A 22,476-nucleotide genomic window follows, 5' to 3' on the forward strand; every position below is an offset into this window, starting at 1 on the left:
CGTTGTTGTGCCTCCAAGGCCAACTTCTGCTTCTCCATTTCCATTTGTCCTGCCAAAGTTGCCATCTCCATTGCATGCTCCCTGTCTGCTGCCCTGTCCGCCAGCTCTTCTGGGGACAGGCCTCTGGGGGGGCTCCACAAAGTGGTCGGGCGGAACGATGTCCCCCGCATGCTGTGGGTCTCTTGACTCTTTCCAGGCTCTCAACGCCTTGAGGTACTGGTTCTTCTTCCTGAATCCAGTATGGGGAACTCTGAATTTCACACTGTAGCCTTTCAATTGCTCCACGGTGCAGTCCTCCAGTTTCTCCCAATCCACCTCATCCATTCCAGAAATCAGAGTGCTCTTCCAGCAGCAAGTGAGCCAGGCATGGCTGCAGTAATGGCAGATGTCTCAACAGTTCACAAATGAAAAAACCTGTGGCTGCGTTACTTGGTCTGCTCTCACTATCTGGTGATTAATAATTCACTGTATGCAAATTACAAATGCAAATCCGAAATCCCAGCCGCTGCCAACAATGTTAGAGACGGGGATCTCTGATTGGCGCAAGGATGTCCTTGTGTCAAGCAGTGACCCTCTCCTCCACATCAGGGCAAAGGATAACCCCTTTGGGAATGACCCTTGCTCACCCTCTAGGTGCGTGGCGTGAGCAGCCAAGGCGATTTTTCAGGCGTTGTTGGTTAAGCAATTATAATCACACACACCGTAAATACATCAATCCCCCCAGAAACGGACACCAGGCTTAGGTATGTGAAAATACGGTTCTTTATATAAAAATAGTTATCTTAATATGCAGATTTATCACAAGACCAGTAACGTTGTTTCTATGCCACCAGATTATCAAGCAGGCAAACGGTTCTTTAAGCGGATACTTCTTTTAGTCTCTTTGCAATGTCACTTGGGAGATTCCAGTCTTTGACTTACTTGCAGGCCTACCGCGGCTCACGCATCGGTCGTGGGCGCGCTCGCGCCATGCACAGCTCCTCCCGGTGGCTCCCGGGCAGCGGCGGTGAGACGGGCGTGCGGTGAGGATTTAACGGAGAATTAAGGCGGTGCGGGCCCCGAGCCCGATACTGGAATTCCTGTAGCACTGTTGCGAGGAGAGAGTCGGCACAGATCGGTGCGACTCTCGGCTTTGGGGTAGTGTTTTTGGATCCTCAATCAGCTGGTGCGTGCAGCAGGCAGGCGCGGCCAGCGACCCTTAGCACGGCGGTGCAGGGGGGTCTCCACAGCGGGGGCGGCGCGGCCTGAGATGTCCGGGGATAGCGAAGCGGGGTCACAGGGCACGGTCAGTGCAGCTGGGTGACCCGGCGTAGATCACAGTCGTCGGAAGGATTCCGGCGGGAGGGGTGACAGCGCGTTCAGCGCACTCCAGTGGCAGGCGGTGACAGGGGTGCAGGCAACCTAGCCCGGGGACAGAGAGCGGCTCCGGACGGAGCGGGGCTCTCACGGGGTAAAGGCAGGCAAGCTCCTGAGTGTCACGGCCCTAGGAGGGGGCGATGAGGGGCGCAGTCTCTTTCCAGCGGGATGCACACACGACTCGAAGTGGAGGACGAGCAAAAGCACAGAGAACCCACTAGTCCTGGGGTTCAGTTCAGGGGGCAAGCTCAGATCAAGCCCTTGGAGAATGTTCAAGCACAAAGTAGCAAAGTCTTTTCAGCAAGTCTTTTCCTCTCCTTTCTCAGCAAGGCAAGCAGCAGGCCAGTCCTTCCAGCGTCTTCTTCTCCTTCTAGTCGGGCAGAGGTCCTTTGTGGTAAACAGGATTCTGATTTGCAAGGAGCGGGGCTCCTACTTTTATACCACATTTCTTTTGTTCTTTCAGGCCAGGGGGGCCTTCGCATAACCGTTCTCAGTCCTGAGCACTTTGTTGGGGGTACTCTGACTTCTGCTTTCAGTGTGAGGGGCAGGCACATCAGCCGCTCCACAGGAGGTGAAGCCGGCATTCAGGGGACAAGTACTTTCAGGATCACCTTGTGGACAGCGCTTCGCCCGTCCGGGGCCAGGTGCAGGCTGAGTCATCAGTCGCTCCCCAGGGGGCGGAGCCAGCTTTGTGGTGGTGGAGCACTGCTCTATTCAGAGTCCAAGGGGCACCCCCACCTCCCACCAAGGTGCTCTCCTGCCATTCGCTACCTGTCATCCCCCCAGCCCTGTCACTCACATAGCCCAGACAGTCAGATACACGCACAGCAGAGGCGGGCTGAGATGGTTAAGCGAGTAAATACGGGCTTTCTAAAAGTCGTATTTACAAACCCAGGATAGTAAAATAAACTTGACTACAAGAAGTATTTTATCATTCCGAGTTCAGGCATACTAAACATATCTCTCTACCATGTTCCCTGAGCCTGCTGGGATTATAGGATGTAATAATTCCAGCAGCTCATCTGGCCTAAGGGGAACAGGTAGCCTTGCAATAGTGAACCACGAAGATGGCGGTGATTCACTATTAGGACAGGCCTCACAACCAGGGCCTGTCCTACCTTACACCTACAACGCACCCTGCCCGCGGGCCTACCATAGGGGTGACTAACATGAGGCTAAGGGAAGGTTCTGGGGCTGGCAAGTGTGTGCACTTGCCCAGCCAGCGTGACAGTACGGGACTGCACGCGGGGTCTGCAGTGGCAGACCCAGGACATATTTTACATGGCCGCTGGTGTGGGTGGCGCAACCAGCGCTGCAGCCCACTAGCGGCATTGGCACTCACAAGCCCTGGCACTCCGGGTGCACTTTACTGGGGACTGACAGTGAATCCAATAAACCAATCGTGTATACCAATGATGAACACTTTATCTTACGGAGCACTTGCGCTGCGGCACGGATTAGCCGTGGCGCAGCGCCCTGAGCGGACAACACCAGAAAAACAATCGAGACACACCATCAAAAAGTGGAAGGGAAACTCACGTCAAGGTGCCAGGTCTAACACGTGTCCCCTCCAGCTGAAAGGTGGGGAGAACTACCCTTGCCCAGAGGGTTCCTCGTTACTAAGGCGGAAATACCTGGACAGACCGTCAGCGTTGGCGTGATCTGTGCCCGGACGGTGTTCCACCGTAAAGTCCATACCCTGTAGGGAGATGGACCACCTCAACAGTTTCGGGTTCTCACCCCTCATTTGCATCAACCATCTGAGGGGCCTGTGGTCTGTATGAACTCGGAAGTGAGACCCAAACAAGTAGGGTCTTAGCTTCTTCAGCGCCCAGACCACAGCAAATGCTTCTCGCTCAATTGCACTCCACCTACTTTCCCGTGGAAGTAACCTCCTACTGATGAAGGCTACGGGTTGGTCCCAGCCCTCCTCAGTCATCTGTGAGAGAACAGCCCCTACACCATGCTCTGAAGCGTCTGTCTGGACTAGGAATTCCTTTGAGAAATCAGGGGCCAAGAGCACGGGCGCCGTGCACATGGCAGTCTTCAGGGTGTCTAAAGCTTTCTGACAGGTGTCAGCCCAGATCACTTTCCTGGGCTGCTTCTTAGAAGTCAGCTCTGTCAAGGGGGCAACGATCGTTCCATAGCCCTTGACAAACCTCCTGTAGTACCCAGTGAGCCCCAGGAAGGCCCTCACTGCGGTCTGTGTCTTGGGGGGCCCCCATGCCAGGATGGTCTCAATCTTGGGTTGCAAGGGTGCCATCTTGCCACTCCCCACTTGGTGTCCTAAGTACACCGCGGAACCCTGCCCGATCTGGCACTTGCTCGCCTTGATCGTGAGGCCTGCTCGGCGCAGCGCCATCAACACTTCCCAGAGGTGGCGCAGGTGGTCGGGCCAGGTGGCACTGAACACTGCGATGTCATCCAGGTAGGCGGCACTGAACGCGTCCAGTCCAACCAACACCTGGTTGACCAACCTCTGAAAGGTGGCAGGGGCATTCTTCATCCCAAATGGCATGACTCGGAACTGGAAGTGCCCATCTGGTGTAGAGAATGCTGACCTCTCTTTGGCCCCATCGGTCAAGGCGATCTGCCAGTACCCAAACGTTAAATCAAACGTGCTGAGGAACCGGGCAGCCCCTAGCCGATCAATGAGCTCATCCGCTCTGGGGATGGGGTGCGCGTCAGTCTTAGTTACTGAATTGAGTCCTCTGTAGTCCACACAGAACCGGAGTTCAGGTGTGGCTCCCGGCGCAGCAGCTTTGGGGACCAAGACCACGGGGCTGGACCAAGGACTGCTGGAGGATTCAATCACCCCTAAAGCCAGCATCTTGGAGACCTCCTCCTTGATGCAAGCTCTGACCCTGTCAGTTACCCTGTAAGCCTTGTGCTTCACAGGTAAGCTGTCTCCTGTGTCCACCTCATGGACGCACCAATCGGTGACACCAGGAACCAGGGAGAACAGGTCAGGGAACTGCCCCAGCAACTGGCGGCAATCTTCCTGTTGTTCGGGCGTCAGGGAGGGTGAGAGGTTAACTCCATCCACTGACCCATCTTTCTCAGAGGCCACTAAGAGGTCAGGAAGGGGCTCGGTCTCCTCTTCCATTCCGTCATCAGTGGCCAGCAACATGCCCACTTCGGTCCTCTCTAAGTGGGGCTTAAGGCGGTTAACATGTAGGACCCTCAAAGGGTTCCTGGGAGACTGCATGTTCACCAGGTAGGTGATTGGACTTTTGCGCTCCACAACCTCAAATGGACCTGTCCACTTATCCTGAAGTGCACACGGCTCCACTGGGGCCAAGACCCACACCTTTTGTCCAGGTTGAAGCTCTACCAGAGTGTCATTCTGGTCATACCACCGCTTCATCTCTTCCTGGCTGGCTTCCAGATTTGCCTCAGCAAGTTGCCTGAAACGCCTAGTCTGGTTTCGGAAGGCCAGCATGTAACTATATACATTCTGGGGAGGTTTCCTGGGAGATTGCTCCCAGCCTTCCTTTACCAAACTCAGAGGTCCTCTTACCGGGTGACCATACAGAAGCTCAAAGGGGCTGAACCCTAAGGACTTCTGTGGCACCTCTCGGTAAGCGAAGAGGAGGCATGGCAAGAGGACGTCCCACTTACGCCTCATTGGACCATCTAGGCCCATGATCATGCCTTTGAGGGTTCGGTTGAATCTCTCAACCAACCCATTTCCTTGGGGGTGGTAAGGAGTGGTGAATTTGTAGGTTACCCCACACTCATTCCACAGGGATTTCATATATGTGGATATGAAATTGGTCCCCCTGTCGCTCACCCCCTTTAGAGGGAATCCCACTCGGGAAAAGATTCCCATCAGTGCCCGTCCCACCACGGGGGCAGTCACTGTCCTCCGAGGGATGGCTTCAGGGTACCGGGTGGCATGGTCCACCAAGACCAGGATGAACCTGTTGCCCAGGGCTGTCTTGGGGTCCAGAGGCCCAACAATATCAATACCCACTCGTTGGAATGGCGTACCAACCACAGGGAAAGGTTGCAGAGGAGCTTTGTGCTTCCCTCCGCTCTTACCACTTGCCTGGCAAGTCTGACAGGTTCTGCAGTAGGAATCTGAATTCTTATGCATTTGGGGCCAGTAAAAGTGGGTGACAAGCCTGTCATAGGTCTTGTCCATCCCCAAATGTCCTGCTAAAGGCACATCATGAGCCAGCCCCAGTAGGAAGGTTCTGAACTTCTGGGGTACCACCAGCACACGGGCTGACCCAGGTTCAGCAGCCTTAGGCTCTGAATACAGGAGGTCACTCTCCCAGTACACGTAGCGTGTCTTGGCCTGAACACCTTTGGCCTGGTCTGCAGCCTGTTGCCGCATACCCGTGAGAGAAGGGCATTCTTTCTGCTCCCTGCAGAATTCCTCCCTGGAGGGACCTCCTTCTTGCTGCCAATGGGTCAGCTCAGGCAGGTCTCCCAGTTCGGCAATCTGTTCCCCGGTAGGCTCCAGAGCATCCCCCTCAGGGTCCGCTTCCTCATGGGCCGTGGGAACTTCGGGGGCCGGTTTCCCACGCCTCCTGCGCCTTCTCCCTAAGGCCGGTTCCTGGACCTCTCCCTCAGGCTCCAGGACCCTTTCAACACCCCTGCTGGCTGCCATTGACCGGGTGGTCACGCACGCCCAGTCGGGTAGACCCACCATCCTCAGATGCGCGGTCTTCTCCACCTTTTCCCAAGGGGAGCTCTCCAGGTCGTTCCCTAGCAGACAGTCTACAGGCATGTCAGTTCTCACAGCGACTTGTAGAGTACCAGAGACCTCCCCCCACTCAAAGGGAACTTGAGCCATGGGACAACGGCTCTCCATGTTGTCAGCATTGACAACCCTACAGTAGGCATGCGGTACAATCTGCTCTTGAGACACCAGGTGTTGCCTCACCGAGGTCACGCTGGCTCCTGTATCTCTAAGAGCCTCAACCTTCTTTCCATTGATGGTCACTACTTGCCCATATTTCTTAGTGTTAGAGGGTAAGTAGGTTTCAGGGACCATCTCACTGTCTCCTAGCGAGACTAGGGTCATATGCGCGGGACCCCCACCCCCCTGGACTGCTACCTCCTCTCCAAAATTAACATTAGCTACTTGCCGGGGTGGAGCACCAGTGGGTGCTGTCTTACCAAACAGGTGACACTTAGGATCAGAGGCAATGTGACCCGGTTCACCACATCTATAACAATTGAAGGGCCCCTTTGGAACAGGCCTACCTGTCGGGGCCCCATTCTGCTGCGGGGGTGGGGGAGGCTGAGAACCCTTCTGCTGGTTCCCTTGGGGATTACTTTGGGGGGCCTTTTTGGAACCCCTTTTGTTTACCCTTGTCCCCCCCCACTCTTCTGCTGGGGACCCTGCCCACCTTTGGCGGAGTCTCCCACTTGACCCTTGTGGACCCTGGTGCTGAGCCAGCGGTCCGCCTCCTCAGCGAGCTTCCTCGGGTTGGACAGCTTGCTATCAATCAGGTGCTGGCGTAGCTCAGCAAAACATTGACTGGACACGTGCTCCCATGCAATTAAATCAAGCAGCCCTTGATAATCATTCACCTTGCTGCCCTTCACCCAACCATCCAGTGCTCTGCAGAAAAAAGTTACGTACTCCACATACGTACTCTCAGGGATCTTCTTAGTCTCCCTGAACCTCTGTCTATATAGCTCAGGAGTTAACCCATACCTGGTCATTAAAGCTTCCTTCATATGGGGGTATGAGGTCTGGATCTCTAGGGGCAAATCTAACAGTGTGTCACGCCCTTCAGCAAGGAACCTTCCCCACAACCCCGCTCCCCAGTCTTTCTCAGGGACCCGGTGTGAAGACATGGCTACCTCGTAGGCCCTAAACCACTGCCCTAGGTCATCCTTCCTAAAATACTCCTTAACTACATCTTTGGGGATGTACACCTTGGACTCTACCTGCACCGGCGGAGTGCTGCCACCAGAAGGAGCTGTTTCCAAACCTTTTGCCTTCAGCTCCAACTCCTTCACTTTCAGATCATGATCCATCTGGCGTTGTTGTGCCTCCAAGGCCAACTTCTGCTTCTCCATTTCCATTTGTCCTGCCAAAGTTGCCATCTCCATTGCATGCTCCCTGTCTGCTGCCCTGTCCGCCAGCTCTTCTGGGGACAGGCCTCTGGGGGGGCTCCACAAAGTGGTCGGGCGGAACGATGTCCCCCGCATGCTGTGGGTCTCTTGACTCTTTCCAGGCTCTCAACGCCTTGAGGTACTGGTTCTTCTTCCTGAATCCAGTATGGGGAACTCTGAATTTCACACTGTAGCCTTTCAATTGCTCCACGGTGCAGTCCTCCAGTTTCTCCCAATCCACCTCATCCATTCCAGAAATCAGAGTGCTCTTCCAGCAGCAAGTGAGCCAGGCATGGCTGCAGTAATGGCAGATGTCTCAACAGTTCACAAATGAAAAAACCTGTGGCTGCGTTACTTGGTCTGCTCTCACTATCTGGTGATTAATAATTCACTGTATGCAAATTACAAATGCAAATCCGAAATCCCAGCCGCTGCCAACAATGTTAGAGACGGGGATCTCTGATTGGCGCAAGGATGTCCTTGTGTCAAGCAGTGACCCTCTCCTCCACATCAGGGCAAAGGATAACCCCTTTGGGAATGACCCTTGCTCACCCTCTAGGTGCGTGGCGTGAGCAGCCAAGGCGATTTTTCAGGCGTTGTTGGTTAAGCAATTATAATCACACACACCGTAAATACATCAATCCCCCCAGAAACGGACACCAGGCTTAGGTATGTGAAAATACGGTTCTTTATATAAAAATAGTTATCTTAATATGCAGATTTATCACAAGACCAGTAACGTTGTTTCTATGCCACCAGATTATCAAGCAGGCAAACGGTTCTTTAAGCGGATACTTCTTTTAGTCTCTTTGCAATGTCACTTGGGAGATTCCAGTCTTTGACTTACTTGCAGGCCTACCGCGGCTCACGCATCGGTCGTGGGCGCGCTCGCGCCATGCACAGCTCCTCCCGGTGGCTCCCGGGCAGCGGCGGTGAGACGGGCGTGCGGTGAGGATTTAACGGAGAATTAAGGCGGTGCGGGCCCCGAGCCCGATACTGGAATTCCTGTAGCACTGTTGCGAGGAGAGAGTCGGCACAGATCGGTGCGACTCTCGGCTTTGGGGTAGTGTTTTTGGATCCTCAATCAGCTGGTGCGTGCAGCAGGCAGGCGCGGCCAGCGACCCTTAGCACGGCGGTGCAGGGGGGTCTCCACAGCGGGGGCGGCGCGGCCTGAGATGTCCGGGGATAGCGAAGCGGGGTCACAGGGCACGGTCAGTGCAGCTGGGTGACCCGGCGTAGATCACAGTCGTCGGAAGGATTCCGGCGGGAGGGGTGACAGCGCGTTCAGCGCACTCCAGTGGCAGGCGGTGACAGGGGTGCAGGCAACCTAGCCCGGGGACAGAGAGCGGCTCCGGACGGAGCGGGGCTCTCACGGGGTAAAGGCAGGCAAGCTCCTGAGTGTCACGGCCCTAGGAGGGGGCGATGAGGGGCGCAGTCTCTTTCCAGCGGGATGCACACACGACTCGAAGTGGAGGACGAGCAAAAGCACAGAGAACCCACTAGTCCTGGGGTTCAGTTCAGGGGGCAAGCTCAGATCAAGCCCTTGGAGAATGTTCAAGCACAAAGTAGCAAAGTCTTTTCAGCAAGTCTTTTCCTCTCCTTTCTCAGCAAGGCAAGCAGCAGGCCAGTCCTTCCAGCGTCTTCTTCTCCTTCTAGTCGGGCAGAGGTCCTTTGTGGTAAACAGGATTCTGATTTGCAAGGAGCGGGGCTCCTACTTTTATACCACATTTCTTTTGTTCTTTCAGGCCAGGGGGGCCTTCGCATAACCGTTCTCAGTCCTGAGCACTTTGTTGGGGGTACTCTGACTTCTGCTTTCAGTGTGAGGGGCAGGCACATCAGCCGCTCCACAGGAGGTGAAGCCGGCATTCAGGGGACAAGTACTTTCAGGATCACCTTGTGGACAGCGCTTCGCCCGTCCGGGGCCAGGTGCAGGCTGAGTCATCAGTCGCTCCCCAGGGGGCGGAGCCAGCTTTGTGGTGGTGGAGCACTGCTCTATTCAGAGTCCAAGGGGCACCCCCACCTCCCACCAAGGTGCTCTCCTGCCATTCGCTACCTGTCATCCCCCCAGCCCTGTCACTCACATAGCCCAGACAGTCAGATACACGCACAGCAGAGGCGGGCTGAGATGGTTAAGCGAGTAAATACGGGCTTTCTAAAAGTCGTATTTACAAACCCAGGATAGTAAAATAAACTTGACTACAAGAAGTATTTTATCATTCCGAGTTCAGGCATACTAAACATATCTCTCTACCATGTTCCCTGAGCCTGCTGGGATTATAGGATGTAATAATTCCAGCAGCTCATCTGGCCTAAGGGGAACAGGTAGCCTTGCAATAGTGAACCACGAAGATGGCGGTGATTCACTATTAGGACAGGCCTCACAACCAGGGCCTGTCCTACCTTACACCTACAACGCACCCTGCCCGCGGGCCTACCATAGGGGTGACTAACATGAGGCTAAGGGAAGGTTCTGGGGCTGGCAAGTGTGTGCACTTGCCCAGCCAGCGTGACAGTACGGGACTGCACGCGGGGTCTGCAGTGGCAGACCCAGGACATATTTTACATGGCCGCTGGTGTGGGTGGCGCAACCAGCGCTGCAGCCCACTAGCGGCATTGGCACTCACAAGCCCTGGCACTCCGGGTGCACTTTACTGGGGACTGACAGTGAATCCAATAAACCAATCGTGTATGCCAATGATGAACACTTTATCTTAGGGAGCACTTGCGCTGCGGCACGGATTAGCCATGGCGCAGCGCCCTGAGCGGACAACACCAGAAAAACAATCGAGGCACACCATCAAAAAGTGGAAGGGAAACTCACGCCAAGGTGCCAGGTCTAACACTACCCTACAATGTATCACACCATGTATTGGTGTTGTGTTTGTTATGCTGTGTTTTCCACATGTGGTCACCTGTCTTTTATTTGTTTACTTCACTGTGCACACTTCACCGCGGGGCGGCAATACACCCTCAGCATGTTTTTTACTCTGATATACTACATGTATTAAGGGAGTATCAACTCATTGTCAGTGATGGCACTGCCAATTAGCTGTCTCTTTTCTTCCTTACAGTTCGGAACTTCCCTGTCTTGTACTGTAGCAGGTATATTTAACAAATATTGATTCGGCACCTCTATTTAACATGCATGAAGCATGTTGACTCGGTCACATATTTTGAGCTGTCAAGGTTCATTGGCTCCTGTGACAGCTCTCTTGTTTTAACTCCTGTCAAAGGGACCACCTTATTAACACTGTTCTTGGTACCTCTTAAACAGTTTTAAATGACCTAGCACACCACCCGCCACTCACGACATCCTCACTTCCATTAATAAATAAGGCTAAAAATCAGAAGATCTCTGAAAAAGAGTCTCTTTCGATGGGCCCATGGGGCATTGTCACACCGGCCAAACGAGGAGCAGCCCAATGATGCATGACATGCATCTGAGTGTGTGAGGGTATCACTTCCGATCACACGGATCCCCCGATTAAGTTGATCAGCCCCTCTCCTGGTCCCGACCGGCTGCTTCTCATTTCTTCCTCTTGCTGTTCTGGAGGAGCAGCATCCTTCTTTTGTTTAACCACAATATTTAAGGAGTGTTGGTGCTGGACCTGCTCATCTGCTCCTAGTCCCTCGCTTGGTTAACTTTATTGTATAAATTCCTATATGTGCATGGTTGGATAGATAGTTAGAAACTCCTACTTTCAAGTGTTGCTGTTCATGAAGCTAATTTATTTGTGTACATTTATTAGAAAAAATATATTATTTATTTACTTTTTATATCTTCCGCAATATTTCAGTAGTGAAGCACTTGTATATACCATTATGATCATATTTACATATTGTGATAGGTAAAATAAAACTAAGACCTATAGGCATCTAATCAAATAACTTATATGAAAACTATGCAGTGACCTATATACAGGTTAATAATAATATATATATATATATATATATATATATATATATATATATATATATATATATATATATATATATATATATATATATATATATATATATCCTCCAAAAATGTCCCTGCATTAAGAGACCCACTTATCCAGCGATTTCAACAAAATCTTTTATTTAAACAGGAGCAGGCATTGCCATTCCGATGATCTCTGTCCTCCTGCCTGACGCGTTTCAGAGATTTTGTGCTCTTTCTTCAGAGGCAGTTTCAATGCACACACTGCTTCTGGATTCCCACAGTCCCTTGCGTCATTTCAATTAAATAACTGGCCTCCGGTGTGCCTTTTCACCATTAGTTTCAATAAGGTGCACGCTGGAACTTGCAGTTTATTTCCATTGAATTTTTGCCTTTCCGTAGGTTGTGTGCATTAAAACCATTTCAAGGACCAATGTCAGCCCTCCAGTGGGCCTCAGATTAGCAAGTCCTGCTCCACAATTAAATGCTAGCTGCGCCGTCACAAGATCCCTGAAGAGTTCAGGAAAGACGATCCCTTTCCATTTTAGAAGGGCGGTGCAAACTCTTCACGGCTGGACTGGCCGTGTGTAAATCTCCTCCAAAAATGCCCCTGCATTAAGAGACGCACTCCTCCAGCCAGTGATTTCACACATGTATATATATAGAGAGATAGATAGAGAGATAGATAGAGAGATAGATAGAGAGATAGATAGAGAGATAGATAGATAGAGAGATAGATAGAGAGATAGATAGAGAGATAGAGATAGAGAGAGAGAGATAGAGAGAGAGAGATAGAGAGAGAGAGATAGAGAGAGAGAGATAGAGAGAGAGAGATAGAGAGAGAGAGATAGAGAGAGAGAGATAGAGAGAGAGAGATAGAGAGAGATGTAGAGAGAGATGTAGAGAGAGATGTAGAGATGTAGAGAGAGATGTAGAGATGTAGAGAGATGTAGAGATGTAGAGAGATGTAGAGATGTAGATAGATAGAGAGAGAGAGAGATAGAGAGAGAGAGAGATAGATAGAGAGAGAGATAGATAGATAGAGAGATAGATAGATAGATAGAAAGATAGAAAGATAGAAAGATAGAAAGATAGATAGAAAGATAGATAGAAAGATAGATAGAAAGATAGATAGAAAGATAGATAGAAAGATAGATAGAAAGAAAGAAAGATAGAAAGATAGAGATATACATTACCTATGGTTAGGACCTATTTTCCATAGGAAATCCGCAACATTCTATTCCCAATAAGTATGGTGCCGGTTGATGAATCTTCGCAACATTTTCCAAACTTTTGGCCGGCTCCGGTCCGCTCCTATCCTGAAAGTCTCGGGGTGATTCGTCAAGCGGGGGCCGAGAAAAAAGGGGGGTCCCAAAACGCGTTTTCCCCATGCATTTTCTCATTGGACCTTTAGCCACAGCCTGAACTGCTGAACGGAATAACACCAAATTTGGCAAAAAGGTAGTCCTCAGTTCAGACTCGTGCCTTTTGCTTAAATGGTGTTAATCTGTTGAGTAGTTTCTGAGAAAATTACAGTTAAAAGTACATATATCTCTATGGCCTCTGAGGATCCGCGCACCCTGTGCTCACCGTGCGCGCACTCTCCCGATCACGCGCTGAATGCTAATTGGCTATCAAGTGGTTGTCAACATTCAAAAACAGGAACTGTTGGCAGCCATTTTGTGCCTCGGTAGAAGCGAGGCTGAAGAAGTAAGGGAAATAAGTGTGTAAAACCTATAAAGGGGGCAGGGTAGAAATACTCTGACCCTCTAGACTTGCTTAAAACGGCAAAATGCGCGCAGGGTGCGTGGATCCAGCCGTAAAAAAAAAAAAAGGGAAGCGCAGGCTTCTGCGCTTCCTTAATAATTAGGCCCCGGGGGGCTAAATCCCGGGGGCAAACACTGTACCATTTATTGGGGGCCAAGGGGGACCGCTACCCCCCGGGGCTAGAAAATAAATGGGGTGGGGGGGCTGAACGGCCCCCCCAAGCCCCGAGGACCACCACCCCCTGGGGCTTTATTTTGAGGGAGGGGGCTGTGTGGCCCCCTTCCTGGAGCCCTCGAGGGCCCTGGGGACCGCCACCCCCCAGGGCCGGCTCCTGGAGTGTCCTGGGGTGCCCACCCCCATGACACTGTTTGCTATGAGAGGGCGTGAGTCTCTCGCCCTCCCATAGCAAACTTCGTTTGGATTTTGAAAGAGAGAGCAGTGAAACCTGCTCTTTCAAAATCTAAACCATATTGCTTTTCTACACGGGGAGCTGCATGTCAGCAGCTCCCCATGTGGAAAAGCAATGGCGGCTCCCGAAAGACCCGGGGAGCCGGCTGGGACCGTGGGGGCATTGGGGCTTCCCCCCACGGTCCCGAACGTTTTTCATAAGCCCCGGGGGATGGGGTCCCCAGGGATAATAAAAATTAGTGATGGGGGCTATTTTTTTTTTTTAATGGTAAAATTAGGAGTCGCGCATCCAGCACGGCTCTCGGCGCGCCCCCTGGTGTGCACGCGTTGGGTGCACGACTCCTATCGCGTTGGGTGCACGCTTTCTCTCACGTAGGGTCCGCGGTTCCGAACGCGTTGGGTGTGCGACTCCAAGCAAAAAAAAACTGATATTTTTTGGAGATAAACAAAGTATTAAAAATATAGTTTAAAAAATATTTAAAAAATATATAAAAAATTGTTTTAAAAAATTTACATTGAAATTCTTTAAAGACAAGTCATATATTTTAATTTTTTGAACAAATAAATTAAAAAAACTTTAAAAAATGGTGAAAAACAATATAAAAAAATGTATAAAGGAAATGATACGCTGAAAAATAAAGATTTAGAAATCTTAGGAAAATCATTAAAAATCATAGGTTAGAGATAAGTTATAGGAATTAGCCTTTAAAAAACCTTTGAAATTCACTTAAAAAACCATAGGTTCCAGGTATGTTATAGTTAGGAATTAGCATTTAAAAAACCTTTGAAATTCACTGAAAAAACCATAGGTTTCAGGCACGTTATAGTTGGGAATTAGCATTTAAAAAACCTTGGAAATTCAGTTAAAAACCATAGGTTTCAGGTATGTTATAGTTAGTAATTAGCATTTAAAAAACCTTAGAAATTCCCTGAAAAAACCATAGGTTTCAGGGGTGTTATAGTTAGCTGGACTTTTCACTTGTACAAAACCATTGAAATTCCCCCGTTATAGCTAGTTCAGCTAACTATAAGTCGCTCCCCCGCAATGCACTGCTGATGACGTCACATATTACATCACTCATGACATGGTCAGTGACATCACTGATGACATCTCAAATGACATCACTGATGACGTCATCCATGTGATCATTTGATGCCTCTTCTCACAATCTAATATAACCTTTGCTACACCCACTCTAAATTACGTACTGCCACTCTCAAAACCATAGACACTCCAACACCAATAAAAACATACTCCATCACAGAGTCTTAGGTCTACACACCCATCCAGTCACTCATACATATGGTCACTCAGTACAGGACTATCATATGCACTCATTCACCTATATAGACACTCACACGCCGCTGCTCATCCATAGAGGTACTCACACACGTACTCAGTCATGCAAATAATTAATCACAATGCCATTTACTCACCTATACAGTTATACACACACTAGCTCAATTACTCATACAAATACTAGCACATTCGTATGCTCTTATAGAATCAATGATACAAGCACACACTCATCCATACAGCCACTCACACAATCACACACTCACTTATAGTCATTTCTGTACTACAACATACATATATACTGCCGTTCACATGTACTAAATCACACATGTACTAATGAAATATATATTCACTCACTAACAGAACCATGCACATATTCACCCACCCATACAGTCCATCACAGACCTAGTCTTGAAACCATGCACCCAGTGAATCACCCACTCACACATCTATGCACAGTCACACACATCCCACCCACACAAACACTCAGGCACCCATACAGATACTCAGACACCAATCAATAACTTATATAGAGACTCATGTAGCTATTCACAAACCCATGCAGCCGCTTACACACCAACAGACAGACGCATACAGACATTCACACAGTTTAGTCACTAACCCATGCATTCAGTAAGATACGTTTAATCACTCACTTATACAGTCAGTCATGCACCAACTAAATCTTCCATACAGACACTTATAAACCCACTCATTCTCCAATACAGCTTGGCATATATATAAAACAAAATTAAACTTTACAGAAACACACAGTCACTGGATTATGTCATCAGTGATGTCATCAGTGATGTCACTGACCATGTCATGAGTGATGTAATATGTGACGTCCTCAGCAGTACATTGCGGGGGCGCGAGTTACGGGGGAATTTCAATGGTTTTGTACGAGGGAAATGTCCAGCTAACTATAACGCCCCTGAAACCTATGGTTTTTTCAGTGAATTTCTAAAGTTTTTTTATATGCTAATTCCTAACTATAACATACCTGAAACCTATGGTTTTTTAACTGAATATACATATATATACATACATACATACATACATACATACAACAGGAGTCACCGCCGCCGCTCCACATGCCCTGGTTGCCTTCTCAAGCGGTGGTGAGCCGCTTACGTATGCAAACACAGCAGCTGACCAGAATTGTGTAGGCCGACATAGGCGAGAGCAGTCGTTTGTGTCGAGATAGATATATATATATTACCTACTGGCGGTCGCCAGTAGGTAGTTATAGTTAGGACCCCTTTTCCATAGGAAAACCTCAACATTCTATTTTGAATAACTTTGGCGCCGGTCGACGAATCCTCGCGAATTTCTCAAAATAGGTGGGGCGCTACGCTCCGCTCCTACCCTGAAAGTCTCGGGGGGATTCGTCAAGCGGGGGCTGAGATAAAAGGGGGGTCCCAAAACGCGTTTTTCCCATGCATTTTTCCATAGGACCTTTAGAACGAGCTACAGCCCGAACGGCTGAACAGAATTACTAGAAATTTGGCAGAGAGGTAGTCCCTAGGTCAAGGAAGTGCCTTTTGTAGGTTTGGTGTAAATCTGTTCAGTAGATTCTGAGAAAATAGCCTTTAAATCAATATATATATCTGAGCCCGCTTACCGTACGCTTACCGTACGCTTACCGTACGCTTACCGTACGCTTACCGTACGCTTACCGTGGCGTGCGCGAGCGCGATTCTGATTGGCTCTTAGATCTTAGTAAACATTCGAATCGGCCGAAACCAGAAAGCGGCGTCCGCCATTTTGTCTCTCGCACTGAGTGTTGTTTATCAAACATGATGGCCAAAAACATGTTACGGGGCTGTTTTGACAACTCCCTCCCACATAGTCATGTTGAGGGAGTCCCCAAACATCCCCCAAGAGCAAAAACGGTTTTATTTTTTTTTCGGCAATTTCGCGGGGTACGCTTACCGTACGCTTACCGTACGCTTACCGTACGCTTACGGTAAAAAAATAAAAATAAAAAAAACACTATCCACACTTACCCCACCCCCTGTGCTTTTGGTGGCCGCAGGCCACCAAATGTGCAGGGCTTATTAATAGAGAAAAAAAACGTAATTTTGGCAACATGAAATTATAAAATCGAAATAAAAAAAACACTATCCACATTGACCTCACCCCCTGTGCTTTTGGTGGCCAAAGGCCACCAAATGTACAGGGCTTATTAAAGTTGATAAAAACCGTGCACGGAACGAACTGCGTTAAGTGGGCGCGCACGCCACAAATGGCGTAAAGTAACTTAGCATTTAAAAAACCGTACAAATTCACTGAAAAAACCATAGGTTTCACACACGTTATAGTTAGGAAATAGCATTTAAAAAACCTTGCTAATTCACTGAAAAAACCATAGGTTTCACACATGTTATAGTTAGCTGGACATTTTACTGATAAAAAACCAATGAAATTCCCCCGTTATAGTTACTGTAGGCAACTATAACTCACGCGACCGTAATCCTCTGCTGATGACATATGTGTCTTTATGAAAAAAAAATATTTGTAATATATGTATAGCTAAAATTTAATGGAAGAAGACATGGGCAAATAAGTGTCTAAATACAGTATTAGCATCAGCAGAGGATTGCGGTCGCGTGAGTTATAGTTGCCTACAGTAACTATAACGGGGGAATTTCATTGGTTTTTTATCAGTAAAATGTCCAGCTAACTATAACATGTGTGAAACCTATGGTTTTTTCAGTGATATATATATATATATCTATCTATCTCCATATGCAACTGCTCCACATTTGAGGCCCCACACACGGTCATGTAAACCTTTTATTTGGCAGGAAAGCGGGACATCATCATCACCCTACCAGCTTCAATAAAGTGTCCAGACGCGTTTCGGGCTTGCCAGCCCTTGTTCACTGGCATGTTCGAAGGGGAATCCGCAGCATATTTCACTTGCGGCGTTCAATTTCAATCCTGCCTCTGTGAGCGTGTTCAAAACTGCATTGTGGTCTTGGAAGTTCTTCGAATTTCCATAGTGGTATGCTGTGATGGACGGGGAGTTTCAAAAATATTTATTACCTGTTAAACCTTGAAAGAAGAAACTGGTACACTTGATATGATAGCAGGATGGGAAGAGTTGTCATATTAGGACGTGGGCCGCATAGCGAGGTCCCAAATGAGACGAGATTACCAAGGTGGCACACTTGTGTAGTAATTGTATGCAATTTATTTTACCACTTTGTATATATGATATATCCTGCTACACAGATAGTAATCACTCGAATGTTCTATTTGCTTGTGCTGTAATTGGAGAGAATGAATAAAATGTTTTTTAAAAAAAAGTTAAAGAATGTCCTTGAAGATTTCTGGTGGCCACAGGCTGGCCTGCTTGTTTTGACATCATTCATAAATTCGCTTTGTGATAGTTGTTTAAAGGAATGAAGAAGCTGGGTTAGCCTACCCTTGGAAGGAACTGTTCTAAATGGATTGGTGCTGGTAGTTTTCCTTGGTTTTAAATAGAAATCTGCTGTGGTTGTATAATGATTTGCCAGTTTGTCAGTAAATTCTTGAGTAATGAGAAGTTCCTTCTGTGCATTTAGGTTTCGAAATTCAGTGATAATTTTATAAAATTCTTTATTTGCACATTTAATAATTTGAATACTGTCTGAATAGTGCCTTTTTTTTTTTAGCTTTTTTGAGAACTTGTATATTAAGTTTGTGTAGGTGAAGTTTGTCTTGATTTGCTCTTTGTTTTGACAAGTGTGTTGTAGCTTTGCAATTTTTTTTTTTTCGTTCTGCATTCCTTCAAGATGCTTGCTTTCTTTTGTCCTCTTTTTGTTGTTGTTCGTGGTCTTAGTAATAGTATTTTCAAAATTTCAAATGTAGCTCAAAATAGAAATAATTTTAATAATACATTATAAGTATTCTTGTGAACCATTTAACTGGCTGTGTGGCTTCTCTAGACAGTGCATCACTAACTATGCAATCAGTTGGGAAGATGGCCAGTGGTCCTCTAGAAAAATATGAAAAACTGTTTGTGGAGTGCCAGCAATATTGTAATTGTTTGCCTGTCCTAACCTATTTTTCTTTTCTCTCACTAGACTGAATATCATAACATCACTGCAGAACAGATGCTTCTGAGGGACTTTGTGGAAAAAAAGACGGTTATAAATTTGACACCAGACTGACCTGAAAAATTATGATACTGGGAATTAGCATAAACATATTAAAGAGTTGTATTTTTATACATCCATTTGTAAGTGCAAGGCACGGGTATCAAAACCATGGAAGAAAGAAAATTGCATCCATGAGGGTGTTTGATAGATTGCCGCCGATCTCGTGCTCTCTGCTGTAGAAATAACGGAAATGGAAATTGAGACCTGGTCAAAGAACACAGCGAAGACGGTTGGGACCTTTGCAAGTTCCTGTTCAGCAACGTTGAACGATTGTTGTCCAGGCGAAACCTAAGAAAATGAAAAAGGAAAGATTTGAAGCGACACATTGGATGTGTCAGAAGTTTTCAAAATGTGTTCTTCTCCACAGTGTATAATACCCGGCACAGGCCTTATGCGCACCGTGTTGTCCACAACATTTGATTCATTTCCATCAAGAGTGATCGAAATGACATGTCAGGAAGGAAGGATACCTTTTTGTTGATGTTTTTCTTAATCCGGTAAATGAACCAAGGAAACAAATTTCAAATGTCGAACTTTGTTTATTTTTGTTCCAAAATATTATAGACTGCAGTTCTCACAGTGCCATCCCTTAAATCCTGTACATCTGTGCCAGTCATCTTTGGGAATCCTGTCGTTGTCATACTTTTGACACCTCGAAGATTTTCTTTGAGATAATGGGCCCTGCCACTAATGTCTCTGAACTGGATCGGAACCGTGTTGAGAAACGTTTTTTTTCTCCTTAATTTTTTTTTTTTTTAAATATATTTCCCTGCTCTTACTTGATCGTCTTTCCTTTCACCTTCCAATACTTGGATTTTGTGTTAAGAAGTTACCTAGTGTTTGACTCGGCCAGAGCATACATGGCTCTGAAGCAGTTGCCATGAACTACACGAAGCACAAGAAAGCGAATATGAATTATGTTTTGCACGAGATAGAACGACCCTCCAACCTTGAAGTCCACGTAATCCCTCCCTGTTGCAAATTGATTTCATATTATTGCATAAGAATCAAACTTAAATAAAGAAACAGTATTAAAAATGTGTTACAAATGGGGAATGGCACTTCGCTGAGCAATGGATGGCACCGTAGAATCTTTATTTATTTATTATGTTAAGCTGTGTGCATTAAAGCAACCCATATTATATAGATGCTGCATAGGGACACAAGAGATGTCCTGTGCCTTTCTTTTTGTATTTTTCCCCTCTCAACGTGACTATAAAAGGTTAATCTGACGTTTGAATGGAGAATTAACACCACTAAATAAGTTTAATTAAATCTAATTCCTGTAACTGCGGTTGAAAACTAATAACTACCTTAGCCTCTTGACAGCATGCAATTGATATCCGAGGCTGAATTTCATACTGATATTTTGGATATTTCTCACAATAAAATCTGATCTTTTTTAACATGTGACCCAACAAAACTATTTTTTACAGTGGTTTCCTTGCATGGTCATGTACATTTTCTACCATTATGCAGTTACCTTCTAACGTATCCAGTCACAAGGCCTTGTTTTTGTGAGATGAAACATGAACTTGAGCATTAAGAGAACTGTGAGTGAAAAAATACCTAATTTGCTATGAGTTTTTTAAAGTACGTATGGTTTGCTAGTTAAATAAACATGACGTGCTGGCCATGGCTGCATAGTTAGCTCATTTATTAATGTATTGACCTGTAGGAGAAAGTAAAAACAAGCATTTGCAATGCAATAGGTCTCGCATTTGTGAGAGTTTAAGCTATCGGCATTGTAAATGACAGTGCCTTTTATTTATCTGTTTTGCTAATTAACACATAAATAAAAGGCATTGTCATTTACATTGTCAATGGCTCAAACGCTTGTAAATGCTAAAATTATTTCCTTGCAAAGAAGCGGTTCTAAAAGCACCTACTACTTGCGATGAGCCAAAGACCTAAACATTATACTGGGAGTGTTAGTCATATCTCGTGGGCAAAAGACAACGTCACCGCCTACCTCAGCGTGAATCACCTGCTCGACACCGCGGATACAAAAACAAATGGGGTATCTGCGACACTTCGGCAGAGGTCGTCATTACAGATATTTAGGAGGGCGGTAGGAGGTTTGAAAATGATGTATGCTGCAGCCAGTGACAGTTCGCCCAAAATGACGGACACCACACATGTAACTCAATAGCAGAAAAGGCCACTTTATTGGACGAGGTAACTCGTATTACTTCAGGCAACTTAATTTCCTAGAACAATTTCACAATTTGGGCCAAAACCATTTTATTATCACTATGCCTAACAAACTGTACATTTTCCAAGCAAAACCAATGTTTACTTTTGCATTTCCATATTTTGTTTTCAATCCTTTTTCTTCCCTTTTCTTTAACGACTTACCAATAACGAGGGTTGGGTAAAATCCGCTCCAATTTTACCCTCCCCCATCTTGCCACCCCAGGAAAACCGAAGAGTTTTCCTGGACCCCACCTTCTCAGGGAAACAGACCCCAGTTTTTTTTTTTTTAAACATTTCCCCATAAATCCACTGCTAACTCCGTGGCCAAACAATCTCTTACTTCAAGTAAATAATACGCAAGGCCCAATTGTGAGAGGTGTACCCCGTCCGAACGAAACAATTGGCCATCCTTGCCTATAATGTCTGAGTGGCTAACATACTTTATATCCATAGCACTGCAGAATGTTTTCATTGCGCGATTCACCTTTTTCCGGGCTTTGTCCACTGCAGCCTCGTTTCTTGCATTCCTCCAACGCCGCCTGTAAATAAACTCAGTCCATGCAATTCGTGTACCAAGCCAATCGTTCTTCAAAACAGTTAAATCGAGCTGCATTCGCTTTATTAATGACAACCCAGAGAGCGATACGAGGTCATTTTCCCCAAGGTGCAGTATTAAAAACGCTGGAGACCCTCTAACACATTTCATGCGTGTAAGAGTAGGAAACAATTCATCCCACCTCATGCCTCCGCATCCTTTCCATACCAGCTCGTGCCCACTGCTGGGTACTCCCAGATTCCTGCCGTAAAGCTGCTGCTCCGCAAATATAGCAGCCCATTTTATAAAGGAGTGGCCTACCAACCACACTTGCTGCTTGCCGGACAGGCCTCGAACATCACCTATGTGGAAAAACGTAATGAGCAAACAGCCTACAAATGCACATCATTTACGAACATAACTGGTGCAGCAACTTGATCTCCACCTGCCTATACGTTTGATGGCGTCCCAACCCAATCCCAAACGGGCTGTTTCAGTTGCCGCCCCTATTCGAAACGAATGTGTCCCATAGTCCCCGGGATGCTCCCCCACCCACAAAAGTGCCTTCCTCAACATGGCCAATACCTGTGACGCCGACAGCCTCTTCCCCGTCGACTGTATGAAAATAAAACCTTTTCTCATCTGTACACAGGTTTGGAAAACTACCCATTCCTGTACAGGGCAACAATTACCGCTGCCACTGCCATGAAGGAAAATCCACACTCCCCTCCCCAACTGCTCAGTTTTTGATTTCCGTAGCCAAATTCTC

At 47.4% G+C, this 22,476-nt stretch overlaps 1 protein-coding gene across 7 annotated transcripts in view; it reads left to right on the forward strand.

The window, feature by feature from the left end:
- The window catches only part of ST3GAL6 (ST3 beta-galactoside alpha-2,3-sialyltransferase 6), a 722,381-nt gene extending 701,999 nt beyond the window's left edge, over positions 1–20,382 (forward strand). For all 7 annotated transcript variants that reach the window (XM_085622352.1, XM_085622351.1, XM_085622348.1 and 4 more), the window contains one exon: positions 18,902–20,382. In XM_085622352.1, the coding sequence (XP_085478478.1) occupies positions 18,902–18,988 (87 nt within the window). In that variant the 3' untranslated portion in view covers positions 18,989–20,382. The remainder of the gene's footprint in view (positions 1–18,901) is intronic.
- Positions 20,383–22,476: the final 2,094 nt, after the last annotated feature.

Source organism: Triturus cristatus, chromosome 8 (assembly GCF_964204655.1).
Source record: "Triturus cristatus chromosome 8, aTriCri1.1, whole genome shotgun sequence".
Classification (NCBI taxonomy): Eukaryota; Metazoa; Chordata; class Amphibia; order Caudata; family Salamandridae; genus Triturus; species Triturus cristatus.